The sequence below is a fragment of the Pezoporus wallicus genome, unplaced genomic scaffold (assembly GCF_028554395.1).
Source record: "Pezoporus wallicus isolate ANWC-B61680 ecotype Strahan unplaced genomic scaffold, APGP_CSIRO_Pwel_v1 contig_7339, whole genome shotgun sequence".
In the NCBI taxonomy this organism is placed as follows: domain Eukaryota; kingdom Metazoa; phylum Chordata; class Aves; order Psittaciformes; family Psittacidae; genus Pezoporus; species Pezoporus wallicus.
The window spans coordinates 31,997-55,600 of NW_026636333.1; the positions used below are offsets into that span (position 1 = coordinate 31,997).

At 45.4% G+C, this 23,604-nt stretch overlaps 1 protein-coding gene across 2 annotated transcripts; it reads right to left on the minus strand.

Moving 5' to 3' along the window:
• Positions 1-1,769: 1,769 nt before the first annotated feature.
• On the minus strand, positions 1,770-21,674 carry ACBD3 (acyl-CoA binding domain containing 3). 2 transcript variants are annotated; one of them, XM_057400028.1, is made up of 8 exons: positions 21,358-21,674; positions 13,926-14,067; positions 12,767-12,907; positions 11,833-11,991; positions 9,662-9,836; positions 6,164-6,356; positions 4,731-5,015; positions 1,770-3,849 (listed from the first exon to the last, which is right to left on the minus strand). In XM_057400028.1, the coding sequence occupies exons 1-8, from the start codon at positions 21,611-21,613 to the stop codon at positions 3,638-3,640; spliced, it is 1,563 nt and encodes a 520-aa protein (XP_057256011.1). In that variant the 5' UTR covers positions 21,614-21,674; the 3' UTR covers positions 1,770-3,637. The 2 variants fall into 2 exon arrangements, with proteins under 2 accessions (XP_057256011.1, XP_057256012.1); XM_057400029.1 differs by lacking the exon at positions 21,358-21,674 and adding an exon at positions 15,474-15,492.
• Positions 21,675-23,604: the final 1,930 nt, after the last annotated feature.

The following is a 23,604-nucleotide window of genomic DNA, read 5'->3' on the forward strand; positions in this document are numbered from 1 at the left end:
TCTTGCTCTAGCCTGCACCTTTGAGCAGCTCCATGCGCATGGGAAGTGATGGCCTAGTCCCTGTAGCATGTGATGGGGCAGCCAGATGTGGAAGGAAGGGCAGAAGCTCCAGGACCTGAACCCAGGCTGGCAGGGATCAGAGGTCTTGAGCAGGCTTTTCCCAGCTTCCTTTTGCTGTCTTTTTTGCTGCAAACGTATCAGAGAGTGGAAAGAAGAGGATTGGGATTGCAGGGTCTGGTGCTAGACAGAAGAGAGCATCGAGCTGTCAGAAAGGAGCTGGCCCACTGCTCTCCTCTATCAATGAGGCTAACAAGTGCCCTGAGCTGTTCGCCGGGTGGACTGGCTAGCACCCAGGTGAAGGATGGCTGCTTTAACTTCTTTGCACTTCAACAGGTCTCTGCAGCCTCCTCTTACACTTCATAAAGCAACTGCATAACTAGGAAGAGGTTAAATGCCTGACCTACCATCATTTGACAGCAGAGGACTGATCTGAATGACCCTGCCCATTACAGCTACCTCAAAGCTTGCATCCATTCTGCTGCTCTCAATCTGTTTAAGCTGTGACTTACAAAGAACAAGGCAAAGAGTGCTAAAAGCCAAGGGGTTGGAAAGACAGCGGGGAGGAGAGGCAAGGATCATTTCATAGAGCAGCCCAGTGGCTCAGGTAGCAAGTTGTTTCAATGGCACTGCTCATCCTTCTGGGCCAGCAGAGCCAAAGAAACCCAGCCTTGGCATCTCCCACCCAACTGCCTTGAAGAAGAGGCTGCACAAGCACTATCCCTATAAATCCTGCTTCTTGAAACGACATCATTTCTATCAGCTGCCTATCCCTCAGGTTACTGAGCTTTTCTCACAGGACCAGTACATTTGGAACCCAGCTTCACCAACCTGCTTGCGTTTCATCACCCAGATTTACTGCTAGTGCCTCAGCTCATTTCAGAAAGCGTTTATGGTAACTCTCTTGTGAGAGAGAGCCGCCTTAAGTGAGCTGTGAGGAGTACAGGGCTTCACTTTTAATTGGAGAAAGGGGAATTTATACATGTGTGAGACAGGTACAATGGGTCCAGCTGGGGAGGCTGGCTGCTGTAATTGCTCTGGTTTTCAATGCACTGGCACATTTCATGTGAAAGTGCTTTGTAGCATACCCAATTTGGTACACTGAACTGCTCAGCATCTTGCTTCTAACAGCACAGCACTTGTTTTGTTCTCACTGAAGATTGCTTCTGCTCCACCCATGAAAGCTGGAAGCACCAGCTTGAGAGGCTGGGGACAGATGGTGCCAATGGGACCTGGCCCACCTACCAAACCATGGTCTCAGCTCCACGATAAAAGCTACTTACTAGTAAGGAGATTCTGGTCAACCAACCTTAGCATAACTTGCCTTTTTGCCTCTGGCTTCTCTTCTCATTCAGTCTAAACTGTGCATGGTGGTGCCTATCTCCTGCCCTTTAGGTCAAGGGCTTTTCAGGACTGGGGAATTAAGCTGCAGGGGGAAAGGTAGGCCCTTTGCTCCTAGGCACAAAATAGCTTACAAGTTTTAACTGCCCATATCCAACCTTTTCAAAACCAAAGGTTTTCCTGTTCAAGTTGGGCTCTTCCAATATTAACAAATAGCCTCACGCAGAGGTTCGTGCAGAGTCTTTGGTCCAAGTGACTTAGCTGCTAAGCCCACGGTGTTTGCACAGTACGGACGGTTTACAGACGAGCGGGAAGACAACAGCCATACGCAGCAATGCCAAGGTTTCCAAGTTAATAAAAAGCCAACAGCATTACAGATAAATGTATTTTAATTCGGATTAAATACTATCTCAAGGTATCTTGAAATCGCACTTGTACTGTACTAATCAACAGCCAGAGGCAATAAAAAAAGTCCGGAAACGTAAAAGTTCTAACATCCAACACATGACAGTAAGTGCTGCCATTTAAAGCGACAAACACCGCTCCCAAGAACAGAGATTCTCCAAGGAAAAAGTTGTAACATTTTTGTATGGACAAAAAAAAAGAAGATTTAAATTGAAGACCAGAAGAAATATATTAGTGCCTGCCTTTTTAAAAGGGGTTTTTTTTTTCCTTTTTTTTTTACATTAAATACAGTTTTCTTTAAAAGCAAGGTACTTCCTAAACTCGTGGTCTATATACTGTATGTACACAAGAGCAGAACATTGTACAGTGCATTTGGATAAAGCAGCACTAACTAGCTAGAAGCTGGTACGGTGTTGCTGAACCAAATGTAAGATGACAGGTTTAAGCACTCTAGGAGAAGTATCTCCATGGTTGGTATGAGGAAAGGAAAGTATCATGTATGTACAAACTGATCATCCAAACAAACTCAACATCATTTGCCATGGAACTGTACATGCTGCAGCTAATCAATGGAAGTCTTACTGCAAGAACTCATCTGAGAAACCCAAAGTAACCGTTTTCTTCCAGTAACAAAGTGCATTACCCACACAGAGAGCACTTACACAAGTTATCACCCCCTGGGGTACAGGGCTCCAAGGAGAGTGGATTCTTACTGCAGCCTTAAGCAGCCACCTGCATTTTTCCACTATACAAAATATGAAATGCCCCAACCAAACCATATGGAACTGAGATTAAAGCTACATTATTATCTGTATGTGCACTCTGCCTTTCTGCAGACAGTTACAGATTAAAGCAGGAAGCCTGCACCCAAGTATCACCAGCTCAGACTAAAACGGACTGGCAGTGATTTCCATAGTTAGTGCAACATTAACTCCTATACTTTATCAAAGTGACTTACTGCTCTTCAGATGCACAACGCACTTATTCAGGTCTTACAGAAACAGACAAACCAGAACATTGTGCAGAAAACTGGTTTCAGGTTTGTAGAGGTACGTATTTTTTTGTCTACCCCATTAAAAACCCACCAAACTTAGAAACAGTTTGTGCCCTGGTTCAAAGTCAATTGCCTCAAAGAGTTACTTTTTATTCTAGGGTTAGCAGCGGGGCAGAGAGATTAAGGTTTTCCTTGTTACATATACTTTTAATTGTCATTCAGAAGAGGTTATTTGCTGTACTTTCAGGATGCTCTTCATCCTTATCTTAGCCACTACACTGGTTTCAGGAACTGAATGTTTCTTTGATGAGGACAGAAGCGAGACAACTTGTTTCTAAACTGCATCAACTTAAAAGTTTCAAGTTTTAATGGTGTAAAAATCTGACATTCAATTACAGTTAAGAGAAACTTGCTACACAGCAAACTGCATCCAAATCTACCAGTTACTGATGGGACTTTAAATGAACTGTTAACAAGTTATTCAAAGCATCCAGACCTGGAAACATCAGATCACCCAGCCAGTGAGCCAGCAACTCCCTCCCCCTTTTTCATGAGGGTTTAACAAATGCAACTGATGTGACCTTAGCACTGGAGCCAATGACTTCCATTGGTTAACTCCAATACCCAAAAGAGCTAGGGAGATCCTCTGTTAAGCCCAATGCAATATGCATTAGTGTCATGGAGCAGGAAGATCCCAGTGTCTACTTGTTAGAAGTTCACACAAACCATACAGATACAGACAGGATAAAACACAGACTCAAAAGGATCCATTATGCCTGAAGAAAATTCCAACTAAAATGACATCTTCTGCACAGCCCAGCCTCAGACACAGCCACACCTTTATCTAGTATAATAAACTCTGTAGTAAACTGTTTTTGACCTCCATAGAGAGTAGGAGTTGTCAAATTTAAGAAGATAAACTCCTCTCCCTGGGTACTGGTGGCTGCCAGCATACACTTCTTCGTGACAGTCTCGTCTGTACACAGGCACTATTTCATCGAGCTGAGGCTTGTTGGCATTCTTTTTGGCTTTTTCTTCACTGCTAGCATTTTCTGCAAGGGCAAAAAAAAAGGTGTCAGTTAACATGGGTGAAACCTTTACAACAGAAAGTCAGACTGATCTGTGGTGCACAAGGCACTCTTTGTTAGTTAGAAACCAGTTGGGCCGAAGGGGTTCATACAGAGGCAGTGGCTAAAGCATTCAGAAGCAGGAGGCACAGTGAGCACTTTATCATGGATTTTACAGTTTGATATTAAAACTCTCCAAAACCAAAGCTCAGACAGTTTGCACAGATGCCAAACTGCATGAAAACTCCAGTTTTCATTCAGACAGTACCCAACACTGACTGATACTGACCCCACATACACACTACTGTGATTACTCAGGGGTAATATCCAGAAGGCCACAGCTTCCTGTGTTAGAGCAATTCCTTCCAAGCACGTCACTTGCCCATTTCAAAATGGTTTTTCCTGGTGGTATTTAGGCTCCCTCATAGGCAAAGGCTGTGACCTGTGTCCTGGCCACTACCAGGAACTGCTCTATTAAAAGCTGCCCTCTGAAGCCTCAAGGGAACTTCCTCCATAGAAAAGGCTCATGAAGAGCAGGGCAGGATACTGCTTAAGGTTTTCAGCATGCAGATCCACACTATGCTCTATTATAGCAAGGGTTTCAATCTAGGTTACTGAACAGCTGAGCTGGACACAAGGGCACACTAAGGAGTAAGTAAAGCTTAGGAAAAGGATGTCCCCACCCTCAACTGCTTTAACTGTGACCACATAAGGTAACTGAAATTACTTCCAGAATTGCACTTCCTATTGCAAATTGAAGAGAAGATTCCAACTAGATGGAAGTTGGGGGAACTAGGACATCAGTTATGTTTTCCCCCATGGCAAGCTCTGCAGGACTGGAAGATCATATAAATAAGCACACTTACCATCTTCTTCATCCTCATCATCACTGGATTCGCTGACATGCACACTGACTGCAGTATTAGGGGAGTCTGTCCATTCAAAATACACCCCAAAACCAATGTCATAATTGTCTGTAGCAAACTCCCAGAAGAGGTAAGAGCCCTCCTCATGAGTTGGTACTCTAACTGTAACAACTTCTCCTCGGCCCACTGTGATCACAGAGTCTGCATCCTGCCGGATTTTCTCCTTGAAGTCTCTTATCTGGGGTCGTGTCCACATCGATGGGGCAGCTATCACTGGAACAGAATCTGGAGAGAGGGGAGGAAAGACTCCAGTTAAGCTTTGTTTCAGCTACTTATGCTGCATGCTTGAGTGTGCCTTAGGGACACTTGAGCACCACAAGCATCAGAGTTGCTTCCAAGTTATTTTTACTTTTATTTCCTTAAGAAACACCTTTTCATGGTTGAAACTTGCACAAAATGCAGTGCAAGTTCAGATATGACACTGCACATTCAAATCCTACCAGTTTACCCACCCACCATACTTAAACCAATAGTGCTTACACAGAAAACTCAGAAGACTAATTTACTGTGACACGTGATGGGGTTACATTGCACAGAAGCCTTCACTGAAAGGAGTTTTAATGTGACAGAACCAGAGGTGGTATATTTGTGTAGAAACTGTCAGATCCTGACTAAAACAACTGGACACCTCATTAGACAGACAGGGACCATGCTAGTGTTGATTTCATACTGGGATCCAAAAAGTCTCTAGGGCTTGCAGCAACCTCACCTAGTGGCAGGTGTCCCTGCTCACAGCAGGGGGGAGGCTGAACTAGATGAGCTTTAAGGTCCCTTCCAACCCAAGCTGTTCTATGGTGTTGATTCTATGCTGATTGTTGATGAAAGTACAGAGGTAACACTCAGAAATAACAGCAATGAAAGCGCTACTAGGAGGCAACTTTTCCTGTTCCCTTTCCACAGCTTCCTAGGAGCTGAGGAAGGTGGGAAATGGGGGGGGGGGGGGATAGCAATCTGGACTGTATGTAAGTAGGGCAGCATTCAGAGAGAGTAAGAATTCAGCTTTATTTTCATCTGCAAGGATAAATCATTCAGTTTTGACCAAGTTCAAACAAGACTGAACATTCTATATTACTGCACAAAATGCCTTTCTGCTGTAACTTTCATACCCCTTTCCTTCAAGTCAAGGGTAAAAAGAGGTTCTGGATCCCGTCCACTTGGCTTGAAATGCCTTTACCGTGTCCTCTTTCTCTCCTCACAAAGGTGAGTTTTGCCTGTGCAATACTGTACTCCCTTGAGAGAGCCTGGACCCAGGAATCAAAGCTAGCTTTTGCATAACCCAATGAAGCCCAGCAAAGAGCCACAGTAACCATACTTCAGATCCTAAGAAGAGCTTTTACTATGTATTTTTAATTAAGGAATCTAGACAGCCCTACCTTTTGGTCCATTTTCCAGTGCTTCTTCCAAAACCTCTGGATCCAGCTCCTTTTCAGGGCTGTCTGCATGGGTACTGGCCTGCCCGTTAATAGACGGGGTGTCCCCTGGGGCAGGTGAATTTGCCTTCGATGCAGTAGTCAGGGGTGTCCCTGTCGATGCCACAACCACCTCCTGCTGTTTTTGTAAGGCTGCCTAAAATGACAGAAATTAAGTCAATAAAACCAAACCATCCCAAGATACCTTCTGTTGGAAGAGGGAGACAGAAAGACACTTGAAAGAATCTCCCCCTACACCCCAGGAAGGGGCTCGACACAAAAGCCCATAAGCAGCTTCCATTAACCACTGATAACTACATCTACTTAGTATCTGGGGAAGTGAATTCACTCTGTTCTAAGCTGGTGGACACAACCTGAACAAAAAGATTCAGCCTCCAAGTTAATCTGGGCACACACAACAAACACTTAACTGGGGAAGTTCTGCATTTCAGTAATTCCTAGAACATTGCTTTCAAAATCAAAGTGATGACTTGTTTGCTGGTTTTTAGCAGTGGGCTCAAAGGGTTCTAGCCCGAGCTCATCCAGGTCTGAAAGAGCTAGAAGTGTTTGAGGTCTATTAAGTACTGCCAATTTGTGACTTAACTTGCTCAACAGGGCTCTCTATCAAATCCACAAAGGCAGTTATTTGATATGAAAGCAGGATGCTCAAGAGCCACAACGACTGCAAGTGATCTGGGAGAGGAGTTATTAAAGCTCAGAAGTGCATCTTTTAGAACATGACTCGCGTACACTGAAGCTCTTTAGGTGGAATTTATCATGCTGTCCCTGTACAAAGGATTAAATACACCTAAAATGAGATTATACAAGGTAACAACCATCCTTTGGATTTAAGCAGGACATATTACCCCTTTAGCTTCAAGGCTTATTCCCCTGCTCCTAGTTATCAGTACAGAGCGATTATACATGTTTCTCTGTGGGGACAGGGAAGAAGTATAATTCACAGTACCATTCTTTAAAGAATAACTTAATACACACATGACTTTGATGAATGAACAGAACATGGTATGAAGACAGTACAGTCCAACATTAGTTAGATTTCAAAGCTGAGCAATTGAACCGGTGCTGCCCAGATCCACTTTCTACTACAGTTCTATACAGTGAGTCAATGTAAAGTGGCAAAAATTTTTCTAGACAACTACTGCATACAGCCCTTCCAAAATTAATGGCATCATAAGCTGATCCATAGCAACTATGACAGAACAGCGCTTTTTAACTGCAGCCAAGGTGGCTGAGATACAGTGATCCAAAAAAAGAGTATTCCTCAGAAGCCTTCAGGAAAGTCTGAAGCAGAATTAGGTAATTTTAGCTCAGTTGCATGCTGCTTTTTCATCCTTTCCTTTACAAGAGTTGTCCAAGTAGAGATGTGAAACATAAGCTTCACTACCTAGCAGACTTTCTATCTTGTAAGCCACTATAAAGGAAAGGCTGTTTTGCCCAGGTCTTGGAGGACATTAGTCTTCTGTAGGTAGAAAGCAGACAGCAATGACTGAAAGAAGCAGTGCCTGATAGCAGTGAGGAAAATTGGCAGCAGTGTCTGACACCTCAGTCTCAAGGGAGTAGTATCAATTACAGAAGGGCAAGACTGATGAGGCTATAGCTTTTGCTTACCACTAGGACACCAAAGCACTGGTACTAAGGTGTCATTAAGCTTCAGGAGTAACTATAACAGTGCAAGAAGCCTCTGACTTTCCTATACCACTTCAACTGCACCAGATCATGGTTTGGCTTGGAAGGAACCTTTAAAGATAAGCTTGTCCAACCTGCCTGCCAAGGGCAGGTACACCTTTCACTAGATCAGACCGCTCAATATTCCATCCAATCTGATCTGAACGCTTCCAGTGATGGAGCATCCGCAACTCCTCTGGACAACCTGATCCAGTGTCTGGCCACCCTGACTGTAAACCAAATTTCTTCCTTATGTCCATCTAAACCTAAGCTCCCTAATTAAAATCACTGCCCCTTGTCCTGTCGCTGCAGGCCCTTGCAAAAAGGTCCTTCTCTGTCTTCTTTATAAGCCTCCTTCAAGTACTGAAAGGCTGCAATGTCTCACCGGAACCTTTTCTTCCCCAGGCTGAACCACCCCAACTCTCTCAGCCTGTGCCCATAGGAGAAGTGTTCCAGACCTCTGAGCATTTTTGTGGCCCTACTCTAACAGGGCTATGTCTATCTTGTACTGGGAACCCCAGAGCTGAAAGCAGGGCTCCAGGTGGGATCTCCTAATAGCCTAGTAGAGGGGGAGAATAACCTTCCTCCCTCAGCCTTCTGGCCACATTCCTTTTTATGCGGTCCAGGATCCAGTTGGCATTCTGGGCTGCAAGAGCCCATTGTCACCTCATGCCCAGTTTTTCAACCACCAGTATCCCCAAATCCCATCTGAAGGGCTGCTCTCAATCCCCTCATCCCCAGTCTATACTGATACTGGGGGCTGCCCTGACCCAGGTGCAGGATCTTGCACTTGGTTGAATTTCATGAGGTTCCCATGGGTTCATATGGCTTTCTTCCTTGGACAGTTCTTCGCTGAGCACAGCCACCTCATCAGAGCACATTATGACTTAAAATTCAGTAACTAATTTCCTGTTAAGTCTTTAGCTCAAGAAGAACAGATCTCAGGCTGGCAGCTATAGGCCATTTAAGATTCAGGTCATGCTTAGAGAGGTCAGACATACGAGAGTCTGAATTCTGGCTTACATCTGCCTAAGACAGTTACAGATGGACATCTCTGAACTTTAAAATAGCTTGAGAAGTGAATACAGCACTTTTGCTAGAGATGCAAGATTCCCCTCAACAGAATTAGCCTTCTAAGCTGAAGCAAAAAAACCCTGCAAAGTAGTAATGTGCTACCTCCACCCATTGATACCAGAAATATAAAAGTTTGTCCTCCCACCCAAATCACGAGGGAGCAACGTGATTAGATACTGACGTGAGACAATAGATGCAAAAGGAGGGAGAAATCAGTAGTGCTCAAGTTGGCAGGGACGAGCGCTCTCAAACCCAGCAGTGACACGACAGTGCTGCAAACATGTTCAGCTGGAAACACATGGCTGACCAAAGACTGCTGCTCTGCACAGATCTTCAGGGGTGATACGTACACAGAGAGTCACTGGAATAGCTTTGTTCATGCTCAGGTGCACTGGTATGTTACCCCCATTAAATTACACACGCAATCGATGCTGCAGCAGAGCGTTTCACATTTGGTCTCCAAGAATAATATTGAACCAAGTAATTACTAATGGCTGCTTCAAGTTTTCTTAACTAACTGCTGCTTCAGAAAACTACTTGGAAGGATCAAATAATGGGGCTCTCGTGTTTGAATCTGAAGCAGCATTAGTCACTAGGACACTACCTCCCCTTGTAGCAATTATCTTTTCAAGGAGACAAGTAAGCACCCCCCAGAGACAGCCTGGAACACAAAATCCAAGTTTCTCAGCTGCTTGGCCATACCTGTTGCTGTGCAAGCTGGACTTGATACAACTGCTGCATGTACTGTTGATAATGCTGCTCCTGGAGCTGCCGAATTAGGATCTGCTGCTGTTCATAGTTGCCCGGATACTGCTGGGCTGCATACTGCTGGAACTGAATGGCAGTCTGGGAGTTCAGTGCTGCCATTATCTGTTGCCTAGATTGGTAGGAGGAGAGTATGAAGATTACCAGCAGCTAAGGGTATTGGGGAAATCCCTGTATTTAAGTCATTTAAGTGGCCTCAAAGACAGCTAATTCAATTCCTGCAAAACCCAATTAAGACAAATCTACATAATAGAGCAGAACCCATAGCCAAAGCAAATGTGAACTTTGCAAAAAAAAAAAAAGCTGAGAATATAAAGAAGGGAGCAACAATTTTTACCCAATGCTTGAAGAAACAAAAGCTCTTACATAATTCTCAATCTGCAGTCTGATCAAGAGGTAGTGCTACAAAAAATGCATGACTAAATTACTCAAACAAGCAAGAGAAAAGACCCACATTTGGTTTCTCCAGAAAACATGCAGAAACCATCCTTCTAGCAGCCCTTCTGCAGGCAGTGGTAAGGCCATACCTGGTGTGGACAGCACAACAATGCTTTCTGGTCCATCAAAGAACACACCACATTACTATCTTAATTTCCCAGGACATCATGCAAACAAATACGAAAAGTGTGACTGACTGTGGCCTAAATCAGGAACAAAGGTCCTGCCAAACAGGGCATCTGCACCTGCAATGAACTCAACTGCTGAAACTTCAGGAGGAACACATAAGTTACTTGTGCACAGGCTCAGTTTTGCTCCTCTTTCCAAAGGGCTAACAAAAACTCTACAGTAAAATTACTAGCTCGCTCCAGGGTTTGTCTCGCATGTTATATCCACCAGTGACAAACTATCAATGCTACAAAAGAAGGAAGCAGCATCACACAAATGCAGGTGTAATTCTTTCCTCCCCACTCTTCTTCCTACGCCAAAAATCATCCTTTAAAAACTCCAGAATTAGACTGGTTTAGTATACTAAAGGGCAAGGCTCAATTACTCTTCCCCAAATGATGATCAGTTTAGATACACTTGGCCTGTATATACATACCCACATTCCTTTACTGTCTCAAGTCTTTATCTCTGTAACCTGCTACGATCACTTAATACACATCTGCTATTCATGTTTAAAATAAAACTCTCTTAACTTCAAGGCGTACGTCAGCTCTTGTTACCTAGCACTGTGCAACAGTTCCTGTTGTGTTCTCTGTTCATTTATGTCTGTATTTGACACTCCTCTGGCTCTCACCATGTTAAACAAACAGCAAAACTTTTGGACTAATTATTTGCTCCCTCCTCAAACACAGCAAACACAGGATCTACTTCAGAGCCACCTCTTGAAAAGACATCTTTCTTGTGGAAAATGGTTGGTTACTGAAGAAGCTTTGATGATACAATATTTTCTTAAATATTATGTGTGCAAAGCTAGATCCACATTTTCAGCACATAGAGATGCGATGGGAACAATGAAATGTAACTAGAGCTGTACACTCTAAGTAAACAATTTAATTCAGGCTACAAACAGAGGTTTAGTGCATTTGACCATGAATGCTGCATCCCTTTTAGAAAGGTGCTAAGATCCAGTGATTGCCATTGTACAAATGAGACCTGCAGACACTTCACATTTCCTAGAAAAGCAGTACGTTTAAGGACATAGTGTTGGGCTACCCCATTAGGAAATTCCAGCCATGCATTCAAAACACCCCACTGAACTGCAGTTATCCCTTTTTCAAGGCTCCATCTCCTGGGAGAGGATAGAAACTTTCAAGTCACAGTTCAAAAAATGCTTCCAGCTGGACATTTAACTCTGCTCGGCTGAGTGCAGCATTAATCATTTAAGAAGCAGAGCAACAAGTTTTCATGAGGTGCAGCCCTTGAATCCAAAAACCTCCAGAGCTTCTCTTTAAACAAAGCTTCCCTGGCACTTTGATCTGAGAAGGCTGCATATAATAACGTGCAAGGATAATTATTCTCTACATACTATGACCCTCTCAGCTAAGGATGAAAACATCACTGCCAGACTCGAGTGCTCTGAACTTCAGATATTCAATCCTAGCATAACTATTTAAACAGTTAATACAGTTGTCTCAAGTGTGTTGCTTGTTTCAGCTACTCACTTCTGTTGTTCCATGCGAAGTCGTTCCTCCTCTATTCTCCTCCTCTCTTCTTCTTCCCTTCTAAGTCTTTCCTCTTCATCTCGCCTACGTTTTTCTTCTTCTTTTTGTAAACGCTCACGCTCTTCCTCTTCGCGCCGCCTTCGTTCTTCCTCTTCTCTTCTGCAACATCCACTCAATAAGCTACTTCAGCATTCCTACAATCCTAGGATGAGTTATTTTCAACATGCTGTAACCTGCCTTTTGCCTACCCAATAAGGTTTTTCGCCTGGTATCATCTCCTCCCACTTAAATTGGCCTAGAGAAGCGTCTTGTTGGACACAAGAAGAAAACATATCACTGCTTAGTTTTACTGCACTCCACAGTATGACAACAAGTGTAAACTCTGTATTATAATTTGGTATTTAAACCTGTTACTATACTATCTCTAGCAGAGAACAGTAGAAGAAAATTGCCTGGAAAGCTTAAACACATCTCCCAAGCTTTAACATCTGTTCAATAAACACACGGATACCGTATTTTAATAATCAGATGATACGTAAATGACAGTAGAAGATAGCCTTTGTCAAGCTGTGAGCCCATGCTAGAAGAGGAGTTTAAAGCACATGACAGTTTCATGTTCTGTGTATGGTTAGTCCACAGGCGTATTGGTGCAGACACTGGGAAGTGTGTACTTCTCAAGCAGATGACAGTATCAGCAAAATTAAAACAACTCTTTCTATTCTAGGAGTCTTCACCTCAGAGGCAATCATTCATTACTGGCAAAGTAAAAAGGCTTAAAAGAGCCTTTACCACTGCTCTAAGTGGTAGCAGAGCCACCTCAACCTCAAGCCCTTCTCTTCCCAGGACAAATTCAGCCTAAGCTAGCTGTGATACTGTCCATAGGTCAAGAGTTATACGCTCCATATTCTCCAACATCAGAGGACTCAAACATTACCTTTTCTTTTCTTGTTCTTCTTTCTCTATCTTGTGGGAAGTGACATACGTTGAAAACAAGTGACAGCACCTATTCAGGAGCTTAACGAATTCTGTCATAGCTTTTTGCTTTGACATGTTTCCAAGGGCAGCCCATTCCTTCCTGAGAGAGAGAAATCAGCTGAAATAACAGAAGGCTCAACTCTTTTGAAGTCAGCAATGAACTCTGAGAACCCAGCAAAGCAAAAAAAGTTGGGAGACCAAGGACCAAAGTTTATCATACGCAGTTTCAGAGCACCAACAGCTTTCTCCCCAAAGTGCTCTCCTCTGCCTGCACCAGAAGAACTCCTTCAGACAGGCATAACTCGGTGCTTAGATAAAATCTCATACATGCCGTCAACCCTACTTAGAATTCTGAACTACATCCAAAAGCTTCCCAGAAAACAAATGAACCTGAAATACTTTTCTACCCTCCATCCACTCTAGTTTGAGGGAAAGAATGCATACGTTTTACTGGATGAACAAACATGGTAACAACCACTGATTATAGCGCTTCAGTTAGTTTAATGCCAACAGCCTGGTTCTTCCTAATGGAAAGCTACATCCATCTAGGCAAAAGCAGTGCACTGGGTCCAGCTCCAAGAAGCCAGTGCTGCGTTGCACATTACCTTCCCACTAGAAATAGCAACAATGAACACTGCAAGCACAGCCTGAACAAGCACAGCAATGCACGAGAGACACTGGGAGTGGCCAGATCTCACAAAGGTTTACTCAGAGTCTGAAGGCATCAGGTATCTGAAATCAGAAGTTATCTTTGGTGAAGGCTGCTACCACTGGTGACAGGTTTGGTGTGCTGTAACCCTGGTGTGGGGGTTAGGATGAAAAATGGCCCTGCACATTAATGCATAGCCACGAAGCCTCACACTGCTGTGAGAAATTGGACTGTCAGCACAGCAGCTTTTCCTAATGCGGTTCAAAAAACCCAATAACCTTCTGTTAGCACCTTTACTGAACTGTGACTCAGATTTCCAAGATGCATTTGAAGAGGCCACTTTCGCTTTCCACTACCATACACACGTATCGAGGCAACCCACATACTTGTCTTCTTACTGCGGAAACTGGATGTCATCTTCAGACAGGAAAAGCAGAGTTAAGACCAAGAAGAGCACCAGTCCTTTTACCTTCTATCATTCCCCAGAACATCAAAGAATCCAACTTCAGGGCAAGTGTCAGGGTTGCAAGGTCCCAGCAGAACCTGCTTGTGCAGTGCCACAAGTTTGAGTTTTTCTTCGTATGTTGGATGAAAAGCTTTGCCATCTTTTTCTGTAGGACAAAAACCAAAAGACAGTTTCACTGTTGTGATTAATTGATTAGGCATGGGACAGCAAAGAACATTTTGTATAACCACCACCATTTCCTTCATAAAAAGAAGAGTAAAAGTCAAGTCACAAAAGGTTAGACAAATTCAGATGAAGTATAGACCTGTCCAGAAGAAACATACCTACTTCAGCTGCTGAAACTGAATTGTGATGTGTTTTTCATCATACCATCCAGTCACACTTAGCTAGCAAGTTATCACATAAATATTTACGATAATTAGTTAAGCATCATACCACATGGATCTATAGCCCTGAAATACTTAAAAACCTTAACTGAAATCAAATGTCTCTGCCAAGTCTGCTGTAGAGTGGCTAGGAAGGGGTTTCCACAAAGAAAGAGGTGATGTTAACGTTACAGATTGCTCTCCTTTCGTGTTCTTCGCCTCAATGGGAGTGGAAAAAGCAAGCCTTCAGGCAAGGAAAACTGCAGAGAGGGAAAATGAGAATTAAGCGAGAGCTTTCCTTGAGGGAACTGGATTGCTGCACTTTGCCAAGGCAGCTGGAATAAATGAAAAGTCTTAGAGGTGACTCCATCAGCACCAACGTGCATAGAGAGCTCCAGCTGCAAGACACAGGCAGCGTAAACCTGAACATAATCAGAATTCCAATGGCTCCACTACAACACCTTCTGAAGCAGATCTGGTTAGATCCTGCCAGGCACTTACTGGTAAGAAGAGACTTGCGTTGATCTAAAATTATACATGAATTAGTCAGCTAGGACTTATCTCAGCACATTTAAAGTGTCAAAACAAATCACAGGAAAAAGCACCGCTACACGTAATTACACTGCTCATTAAGAAGAGACCTTTTTCTTGAGCAAGAAAACAAATAAATAAGCATAATCTCCTTTTGGAAGGGCTGAAATGAGGGAGTTATTACCAGAGGTAAGCAACAGCCATTTCACATGACTGTACTACTAACTGCTCCCCATGAAGTCAGGAACTGCAGGCAGAGCTGCCGCTCGTTTCCAGCTCTCCTCCGGAACAAGCTGTTTACAGCCCCAAACTGAACAATCCAGCTCACACCTGAATTCTAGGGCTGACATTTACATGCAGCAAAATTGCTCAGTTGATGCTTGTGAACAGAGTTATTAGGAGGAAAAGCAGCAAATCTCAGAGCGAAAGAGAAGGGGCAATACCTCTATTATGGCTTACTGAGAAAATCCAAGTGAATACTTCTGAAAATCAGAAGCCAACCCACAGAGAAGGTGTTTACAGCAAGAAGCTGTATTTTCGACAGACCAAGTTCAGCACATTGCTGGTCTTGGATAAAACATCAGGATGAACCACACCATCTGTTATGAAGCCAGAACCAAAGAATTAGGAAGGTAAACATTTAATTACTTATTACCCATTCTTAGAGGACCACTTCACTCTTCCAGAATCTCAAGGATTCACTCTTCTCCCACTGTCGCACAACTTAACAGCAAATATAGCTTCCAGCTTCAAAAAACCAGAAGCCTTTCTCTACAAAAATATCTACTTCCAAAAATACCTGGTGGGGTGGAGAAGAGGGGGTTGCAAAGACTGAACCAGACTCTGCTCAGTGGTATTCAGTGAAAGGATAAGAGCAACAGACACAAACTGAAATATGCCCCATCCCTGGCAGTGTTCAAGGCCAGGTTGGACAGGGCTTGGAGAAACCTGGTCTAGTGGAAGGTGTCCCATCCCGTGGCAGGGGGCTGGAGCTGGATGAGCTTTAAGGTCTCTTCTAACCCAAACCATCCTGTGATTCCATGATAGGAAATTCCACTTAAGCGTAAGAGCGATTGGTTGGTTTGGTTTTTTACTGTGAGAGTGCTCAAGCCCTGCAACAGGCTGCCCAGAAAGATTCAGAAGTCTCCACCCTTGGAGATATTCAAACGCCAAACAGACGCGGTCCTGAGAAACTGGCTCTGAACACAGGGGGCTAAATTCTACACTCTTCAGAGGTCCCTTCCCACCCCAACAAGTCTGTGGTCCTTAAGAGATGCAAATCTTCGTGTCCAAATCTCTCCCTGGGACTCAGGTCTCCTGCTCTCTGTCTTTTCCTTAACTCTTCACACTTCATATTTAACTGGGAACTTGCTTATTAGGTAGCAAGCGCTTCCCTTAGCCTCAGTGAACAACATGCCCTTTGAAATCATACTTCATATCCTGGGGCAGTGTGCTTAAAAGCCAGTCCATCGATAAGGGTACTGCACTGAAGTTTTCCCAGGCTTCTGAGCCAAGTATGTATCTCAAGGGGGTCCCTATGGCATGATTTACCTTGCACAACCTGCATACCTACAACTGTCTGCCAAAACCCATAGCTATTTGCTATACCAGACCGCTACCTAAGCCAGCTAACATCATCAGTACTTGAACTTGCTTCTGAAGAGGGTTAAAGGGAATAAAAACGTTTCCCATGCTGTACACCACATATCTGCACTTTCACAGAACAGAGAAGTCAGACCTCAAGCCTTAACTCTAAAGAGAAACCAAAAGCCTACATTTACAAAGAGTGGCAACCCAAGGGAAGAACAACAAACATGCTAAGTAAGAGAGGAAAATAGACAGATGAGAAAAAGTATGAGACAGGCATTCAGCAACTTGTAGATAATGCAGATTAAAAGCAGACTCTCAGCAAAATATTTGGAGCCGCTCAAGAGAGCGCAGTTGTACATTAGCTATTTTTCAGTCGAATTCTTCAGCATGAACCACAGTATATAATCCTTTCAAAGATTTGGAATTGTTGCTGTTAAACCGAACCAGAGGACCTGAAGCCATCTGCAGAGTCAGATATGCCAAAACCAGCATTAGTGAGTCCAGACAAGTAGAAGCGCCAAATTTATTCAAGCATCCATGAATGTCCCATTTAAGTATTACCCACACATCTAATATAGCTGCCAGGAAGCTGAAGAACATCAAAGAGCTCTGGGGAACACACTGAGAAATCCAAAGGATGTGCACAGCAGTAGTGTGGCAACTATACGTCCCTCCCTATGCCACTGCTGTGTCTGACCCAATAGGGTCAGAGAATGTCTCAGCTTTCTTACAGATCAGAAGACTTCTTTTAGCTCAACAGAACCCAGCAGCATGTGCTCACAGCCCAGAAAGCAATCCCTTGACAGTGCCTTCTTTGTTTAGATGCCTGCAAAAGAGAGATCCACTGAGGGCAGCTCAGCTGAAGAACCCTGAAAACCAGTACTTAAACCATTAACGACCCTCCTTATGCTACAGGCACTTCGCTGACCACCATTTGTGTTGGCATGCAAACACAACAGAAACTGAAGCTATAACTAGCAATGAAATGCAGATAACAGAGGCTTATGTCACTTGGTGGCACTGCACCATTGACATGAATTGGTATAAAACCACACATTTAGACTCAAGGGAGTTTAAGAAACACGCTTAAGAGACTGCATCATGTTACTTCTAATAACTTCAGGTTATTTCTTCCCCTGTAAGAAACATGGCACAACATGCAGCAGTTTCCACTCCCAGCTCCACCGACTGCACTCACTCTAAATGCCCAATTCCCACGGGATGGCATTCAGCAGCGTCATCTAGAAGCAGCTAGAAAACAGTTTGTGAACTGCAAGTTTTTCACCTTGTAGCTCGTAAAAGTAGAAGTCTCACATTAATGCTATTAACTGGTAAAGTTTTAACGAGCAAGACCAAAACTGAGAAGCATGAGAACTGAATCACTGCCTGCAGAATCCAGGACACACCTACATTCCTAATTCTCCTCTCCTGAGGACGTTCTGCATCAACCAAACCAGTTACCAATTGGCCTTTCCAATTAAATGTGATCACAGCTCAACTTCACATCAAACATAGATACGTTACAGGGGTTCTCACACTGAAAACAAGAGCCTGCTTAACTCATGAACTGCAGTCATGCCATCAAATTAATCCTGAACACAAAAGTGAAGTCAAACAATTTAGAACAATGTATTGCTGAGGTCAAAGATGCATTCTTGTTAGGATAAGAGGAAGTAACTTGGGGCAGTCAAACAAAATCAGAATACTTAGCATACCAGGAGAGCTTTTAGATACCAAAATGATATGGTTTGCATACTGTCTACTCAAATGTGGTGCACTGCAAATCACTTCAGACAGTGCATGAACACTTCAGGGACTGTCATACAGGAGAGGTTGAGTGCAATGGTACTTCAACGACAGGATGTGGAAAACCATAAAGCCATTTGGTACTGGAAGAGATTTGCTGTCGGAGCTGTGCAAGGCACACCCTCCTACAGCAGGACACAGCTCACACCTTAAACAACTTACCTTCCCTGGCATAGCTCCTACCACAACAGGATAAGCCACCAGCGACACTTCTGTTCTGCCAGCTGCCCAGGACACATAATTACAGACAGTCCAAGAGAGAAACACATGCACCCCTCTCAATAACATGCCTATGTTCTCCACTATACACTGGATCCTGCACAGTGGAGCAGCTTCTTAATGCCAGCCAAAATGCCGGTTGACTTGAGCTAGGCTTGAAGGAGCAGCAAGGGAAAGAGTGCGTATTGTGAGGAAGGCTCTTGTTTTCTCACAGAAAAACAGACTGAAACACTATTAACCATCAATTTTCTATGCCTCTGTTATTCTGAAAAGCTTTCTTCACAAGCCATTATGGATGGTACAAAAAGCAAGCACACATCTCCTGCACAGCCTAGGGCCTGATGGTTGAAGTGACCCAGGGTCAAGCATTTTAGATCTGCTTTTGTCTTTATCAGAGACAGGATGAAGTAGCTTTTGAGTCTCCTCAATATCTTAGCCTAGTTTCATTTGTGTTTTTCACATTGTTCATGTGCACTCCCACCCTGTCTTTGTCTTCAAGCAATTCTGTTACATGCAATACACCACCACAGACAAGTGTTAGCAGCCATTCTAATACGCAAACCCAAAGTATTTTATCAGATTCGACTTTCCTAGGAAGAAAGTGCATGATGAGTTACATCCACAGAACTCAGTCTGCCCAGTGAAGCAGAAAGGAAGATGCTTAACTAGAAATTGCTGCTTACCCTCTGACCTCACACAGGGACTCCTCTAGTATCCCAACCCAAGCTCCTTCCACCCCAGTCACCACTGTTAATCCAGATACTACTGCACTGCACTGCCCTGAGTCACTTGTTTGCTCTGTAGTAGCTGTGTGAGTAAGTAACACCATACACTGAGGCGTGGATATGAACTAGCTCTAAGACAGAGTTTTCCAAAGACACCTCCCCTCTCCAAACCAGTATGGTTTTCAGAAGAATGATCAGAAACAAGATCTCAGCATTGATCTATCAGCCACGGGTCAACCTTCAGATCCCCCATATGCTGCTCCTCGAAGAAAAGGAGAAATCCGTACTTGTTCCTTGGCATCCACAAGGCTGCGAAACAACCATGCCCACTCCCACAGTTGTTCTGAAACAGGATGCATGAAAACCATTTGGAAACGAGACCGATTATTTTCAGAGCCATGCAGATATAGAACAAGCTGGCAGAATCAGTGATCTGAACTATTACAAACCCCTGTAACTCACCACCACAGCTATAAATAAAACCCCTCGTGTTATGCCACCTTCAGCAAAAAAAAATACAGATGAAAATACAAGCAACGACTTCACGTGACTTATCCCAGCCATAAGGAAAGAGGAACGAGGTCTTCATTTGGAAAGTCTGATAACTCCGTACGGCATGGAAAATCCCCTTCTTCGGAGCAAAGCCATGCTTTATAAGAAATTGCAGAAGGTTAAATGAGCAGCAGTAAGTTGAAACATACTGAAATTAAGCTTTTAATAAAAGGAAGGCAACAAAACCCCCACGGCTGAAACAACAGAGCCAAAAAACTGAAACCTAAACACTCCATTGAAGAGGAGACAAAGGTAAAACGTAAGTGCCATTAACACATGATACCCAATAGGCAATAATGCAGATAAGCTCATTCACAATGCGTAATTTTTACACTGTAAATACAGGTTCCAGTAGAATATTAAACCCAAGACAAAACAAGACCACAGCTGACCGAGACAAGGGATTTGCTACTGCAGAGCCATTTTCTTAAGCATCATGTTTTAAGAATAAACGCTCATTAAACGAAAACAGAACTCTTTCAAGCAGCTTGAAAGGAGAAAGAGACAGAAATACAATGCTACCACAACCTGATCCCTGGTGGCAGCAGCTTCTGGCACAAAAAAAAGAGGAAAAACATGAAGACCCTTATGGATCTTCTAGTTTAAAAGAAAGTACCTCTCTACGTTAGTGTGCTAATAAAAAACCTGCTTTGCAGAAGGGCATCAGAATAGGGTCAAAGAACGAGTGTTCACGAAACCTGCTTAGAGCTTTAGAAGCTCCTAACCACTGCCAATGTGCAAGTCAGCCAAAGTGAAGAAAACAGACAACTCTGTCCTTGCAGCACGGTGTCCACCTGCCAGTGTGCTTGCCCTCAAAAGAGGCAGCTCTCCTGCAGGAGTCATCTAACAACCGACCACCACAAGAGTGGCCTCTCCAAGTGCAGGCACGTCGCTGGGCTCCCAGCTCTGCGCCCCGTGCTCAGCGGCAGCTGCCTGAGCTCCAGCAGTGACACATGGCTGCGAGGTGCTCAGATGCTGCGGCACAATGGAGCGCTAGAGTGAAGACAGCTCTTCCGTCGAAACCACAGTCCATTTCCTCCTCTTAGGAAAGCAAGTGTGGCAAGGTCCCTGCACAAACAAACCTGGCTGCAGGGGATCCCGAGACAAGCGCTCCAGCTCTACACCCTGGGTGTTTTATGGCTCCCTTGCCCGGCTGCCAGCTGGAGTCCTGACAGCACTGGAAGCAACGAAGAAGCGAGCATCCTGTGGATGGCACAGCACCTCACGCCAGCACCCGGGCTGTCAGCAGACCCGATGGCACTCAAAGCGCACACTCTTCGCCTACGCTTACACGGGTTTTCCTCACATGCCACAAGCGAGGATTCCTCCTTTTTGCTCTGTTTTTAGACAAACCCTCGGAACTGCCTCCCCAGCCCCACGGAGCGGGCACACGGCCCTTCCCTCGGTCCCCTGCTCGGTCTCACCTTCCTCACCAGGAAAACCGCATCCCCACACGCCACCTCCGACCGCCGTGGCACGAAGCTCGCCGCAGCCCGCTGCAGCCCCGACCCCCGGGGCCGCTTCTCCCTGGCTCTCAGGGGACCCGGGGCTCCGGCCCGGCGGGCAGACGGGCGACGCCGCGGCTCAGGACTCAGCCCGGTGCCGGCTGCGGGTGTGCGGGCCGGGCCGCGCCGCGGGCGGACTCACCCTTGAAGAAGCGCAGCGCCAGGCCGTACAGCTCCTCCAGCGCGAAGCCCCAGCGCCGCTCCAGGCTCAGCGCCGCCTCCTCCGCCTCGCCGCCGGCCTCCGCCTGGCCCGGGGAACCGGGGCCCGCTCGGCTCCGCCCCGCCGCAGGGTCCCCCTGCTCCGGCCGCGCTTCGCAGTGCGGCACCTCGGCGTTGGGGCTCAGCGTCAGCCCGTCCACCGACACCTCGAGCCGGTCGGAGCTCAGCACCGCCGCCATCCTCCACCCGCCCGCCCTCCGCCTCCCAGCTCCGCCGCGGCGGCCACGTCCCGACTTCCGCTCCCCTCCGACCCGGAACATCCGCACCAGCCCCTGCTCCCACCCCTGGGCTATAGCCGCTCCCAGCTCCGCCCCTTGCCGGTGGCCGGTTGCCGGCGCCGCAGCCGGTTGGTGCCCGCCTGAGCCGGGCCCCGGGGCGCCGTGAGGCCGGCCGGCCGGCCCTGCAGCCCCTGAGGTGCACTGTGCCCCCTCTCCGTGCTCCCGGCGGCTGGAACTCGGCTCCCAAGGCCCGGGTTACACCCGCGGGTGTCGGCCTGCCCTAGCCCGTCGGGAATGGGGCTGGAAATAAACCCATATCCTAGCGTGCAGGAGAGCACGTTAGTGTTTGGGGTGTGTGTGGGGAGAGAGTCGTGCTGTTTGATTGCTTTATATAAAGGAATGATGATTTTTCCGCAGCAGGCCAAAAGGCTTCGGTAGAACGGGGGTCTGACACTGACCCCCCTTGCTCCTCTTGCAGGAAACAGGCTTCAAGCCTCGCACAGGAAAGAAATGAGGCAGAGAAAGGGAAGAAGAGTGTAAGGCAATCTCTTCTCCAAGAGCTGTGTCTGCAATTAGCACACTCCCTTGTGACCATGAAACACCAGTCGCTGTGACACCGTTACCGTGTGCTGCGCGGCGAGGCAGTCCTCCCAGCCCAGGGGGTTTATTCCCAGAGCCTCCTCACAGCGTTTTGGGAAAGGCTGCATTAGCACGAGGTGATGTGGTCCCGTTTCCCACCCAAACGGAGATGGAGGCTGTGCCTGCCTGGTGGTTCCCAAAGCCGATGCAAAGGAAGGGACCTGTGCAGCTCTGCAGCCTTCACTGAATGCAGCCCATTGCTGGGGTTATCTGCAGTCAGTCACACCGCCCTGGAGTTTATGTACCGTGCAAGGGAGCTCCAGATCCATCTGCTAATCTCTCAGGAATGCTGAAGAGATTTTTACTGTCACGCTTACAAAGTGCTTTGAAGCCTCTCGGTGAAACGGAGAAGAAATGTGAAGCTTTAATTTAAAGTACTCTATTTCCCATTAGTATTTTGTGAGTGAGTGCCACACAGGGTGCTGTTGACTACAAATGGGGCAGAATTTGATGCAGATGATAAATCATCTAAGCTTCAAAAGGCATTTTACAACCAATTGGAAATCTTTTGTAGTTCCTTCACTAGCATTTTGGTTTGGTTTTGTGGTTGGGGTCTTTTTTTGATTGAGGACGCTGGCACAGGGTGCCCAGAGAAGCTGTGGCTGCCCTATCCCTGGCAGTGTTCAAGGCCAGGTTGGACAGGGCTTGGAGCAACCTGGTCTAGTGGAAGGTGCCCCTGCCCATGGCAGGGGGTTGGAACTGCATGAGCTTTAAGGTCCCTTCCAACCCAAACCATTCTACGGTTCTATGACCAAATATAACACTGTCTTCTTTGCCCTCTGATCTGACTTCTTGGTGCTATCTCATGCAGCACACTTACAGCAGGACGGATGATTTTAACTCCTCACACATGCCTGCTTTACAAGTCTGTCTCTTCGGCATCAGATCCACTTTCATTTTGTTAGTCCATTTCTATAACCACTTACATTAAAATGTCTGTTTTCAAAGCTTTGATACGACGTGTTTTCTGCTTGGCTTGAGCAGTCTGCGCTTCATAAGTGTTTTCTTATGGCATCAATTCTACGGTTTAATTCTTTGTGAGATTAAAGTTCCTGCTTTAACAAACTGAACTTTTTATCCTAAAATAAATCCTTTGAGTAAAAGGAACTGAAGTTCTCACTGATCCCTATTGGATTTTTTATGTTTCACCAAAACAGAAGGAAATATTTACTTCATTTTATACACTAGCAAAACCAGCCCTTAGTCTGCCTGTGTGTTTGGAGGCCAAGCTAAATCCAGGATGCTCCACAAGCATCTTGCTTGACAAGCTGATTTTGGGAATACAGAAAACTGACTTGCCTCCTGACAGGCTC

Coding starts and splice junctions, on each gene's coding strand:
- ACBD3 (XM_057400028.1), bottom strand. CDS start 21,613: ATGGCGGCGGTGCTGAGCTCCGACCGGCTCGAGGTGTCGGTGGACGGG. Junction 5,016..6,163: donor ACTGGAAAATGGACCAAAAG/GTAGGGCTGTCT, acceptor CCCTCTCTCCAG/ATTCTGTTCCAGTGATAGCT. Junction 3,850..4,730: donor TGATGAGGATGAAGAAGATG/GTAAGTGTGCTT, acceptor TTGCCCTTGCAG/AAAATGCTAGCAGTGAAGAA.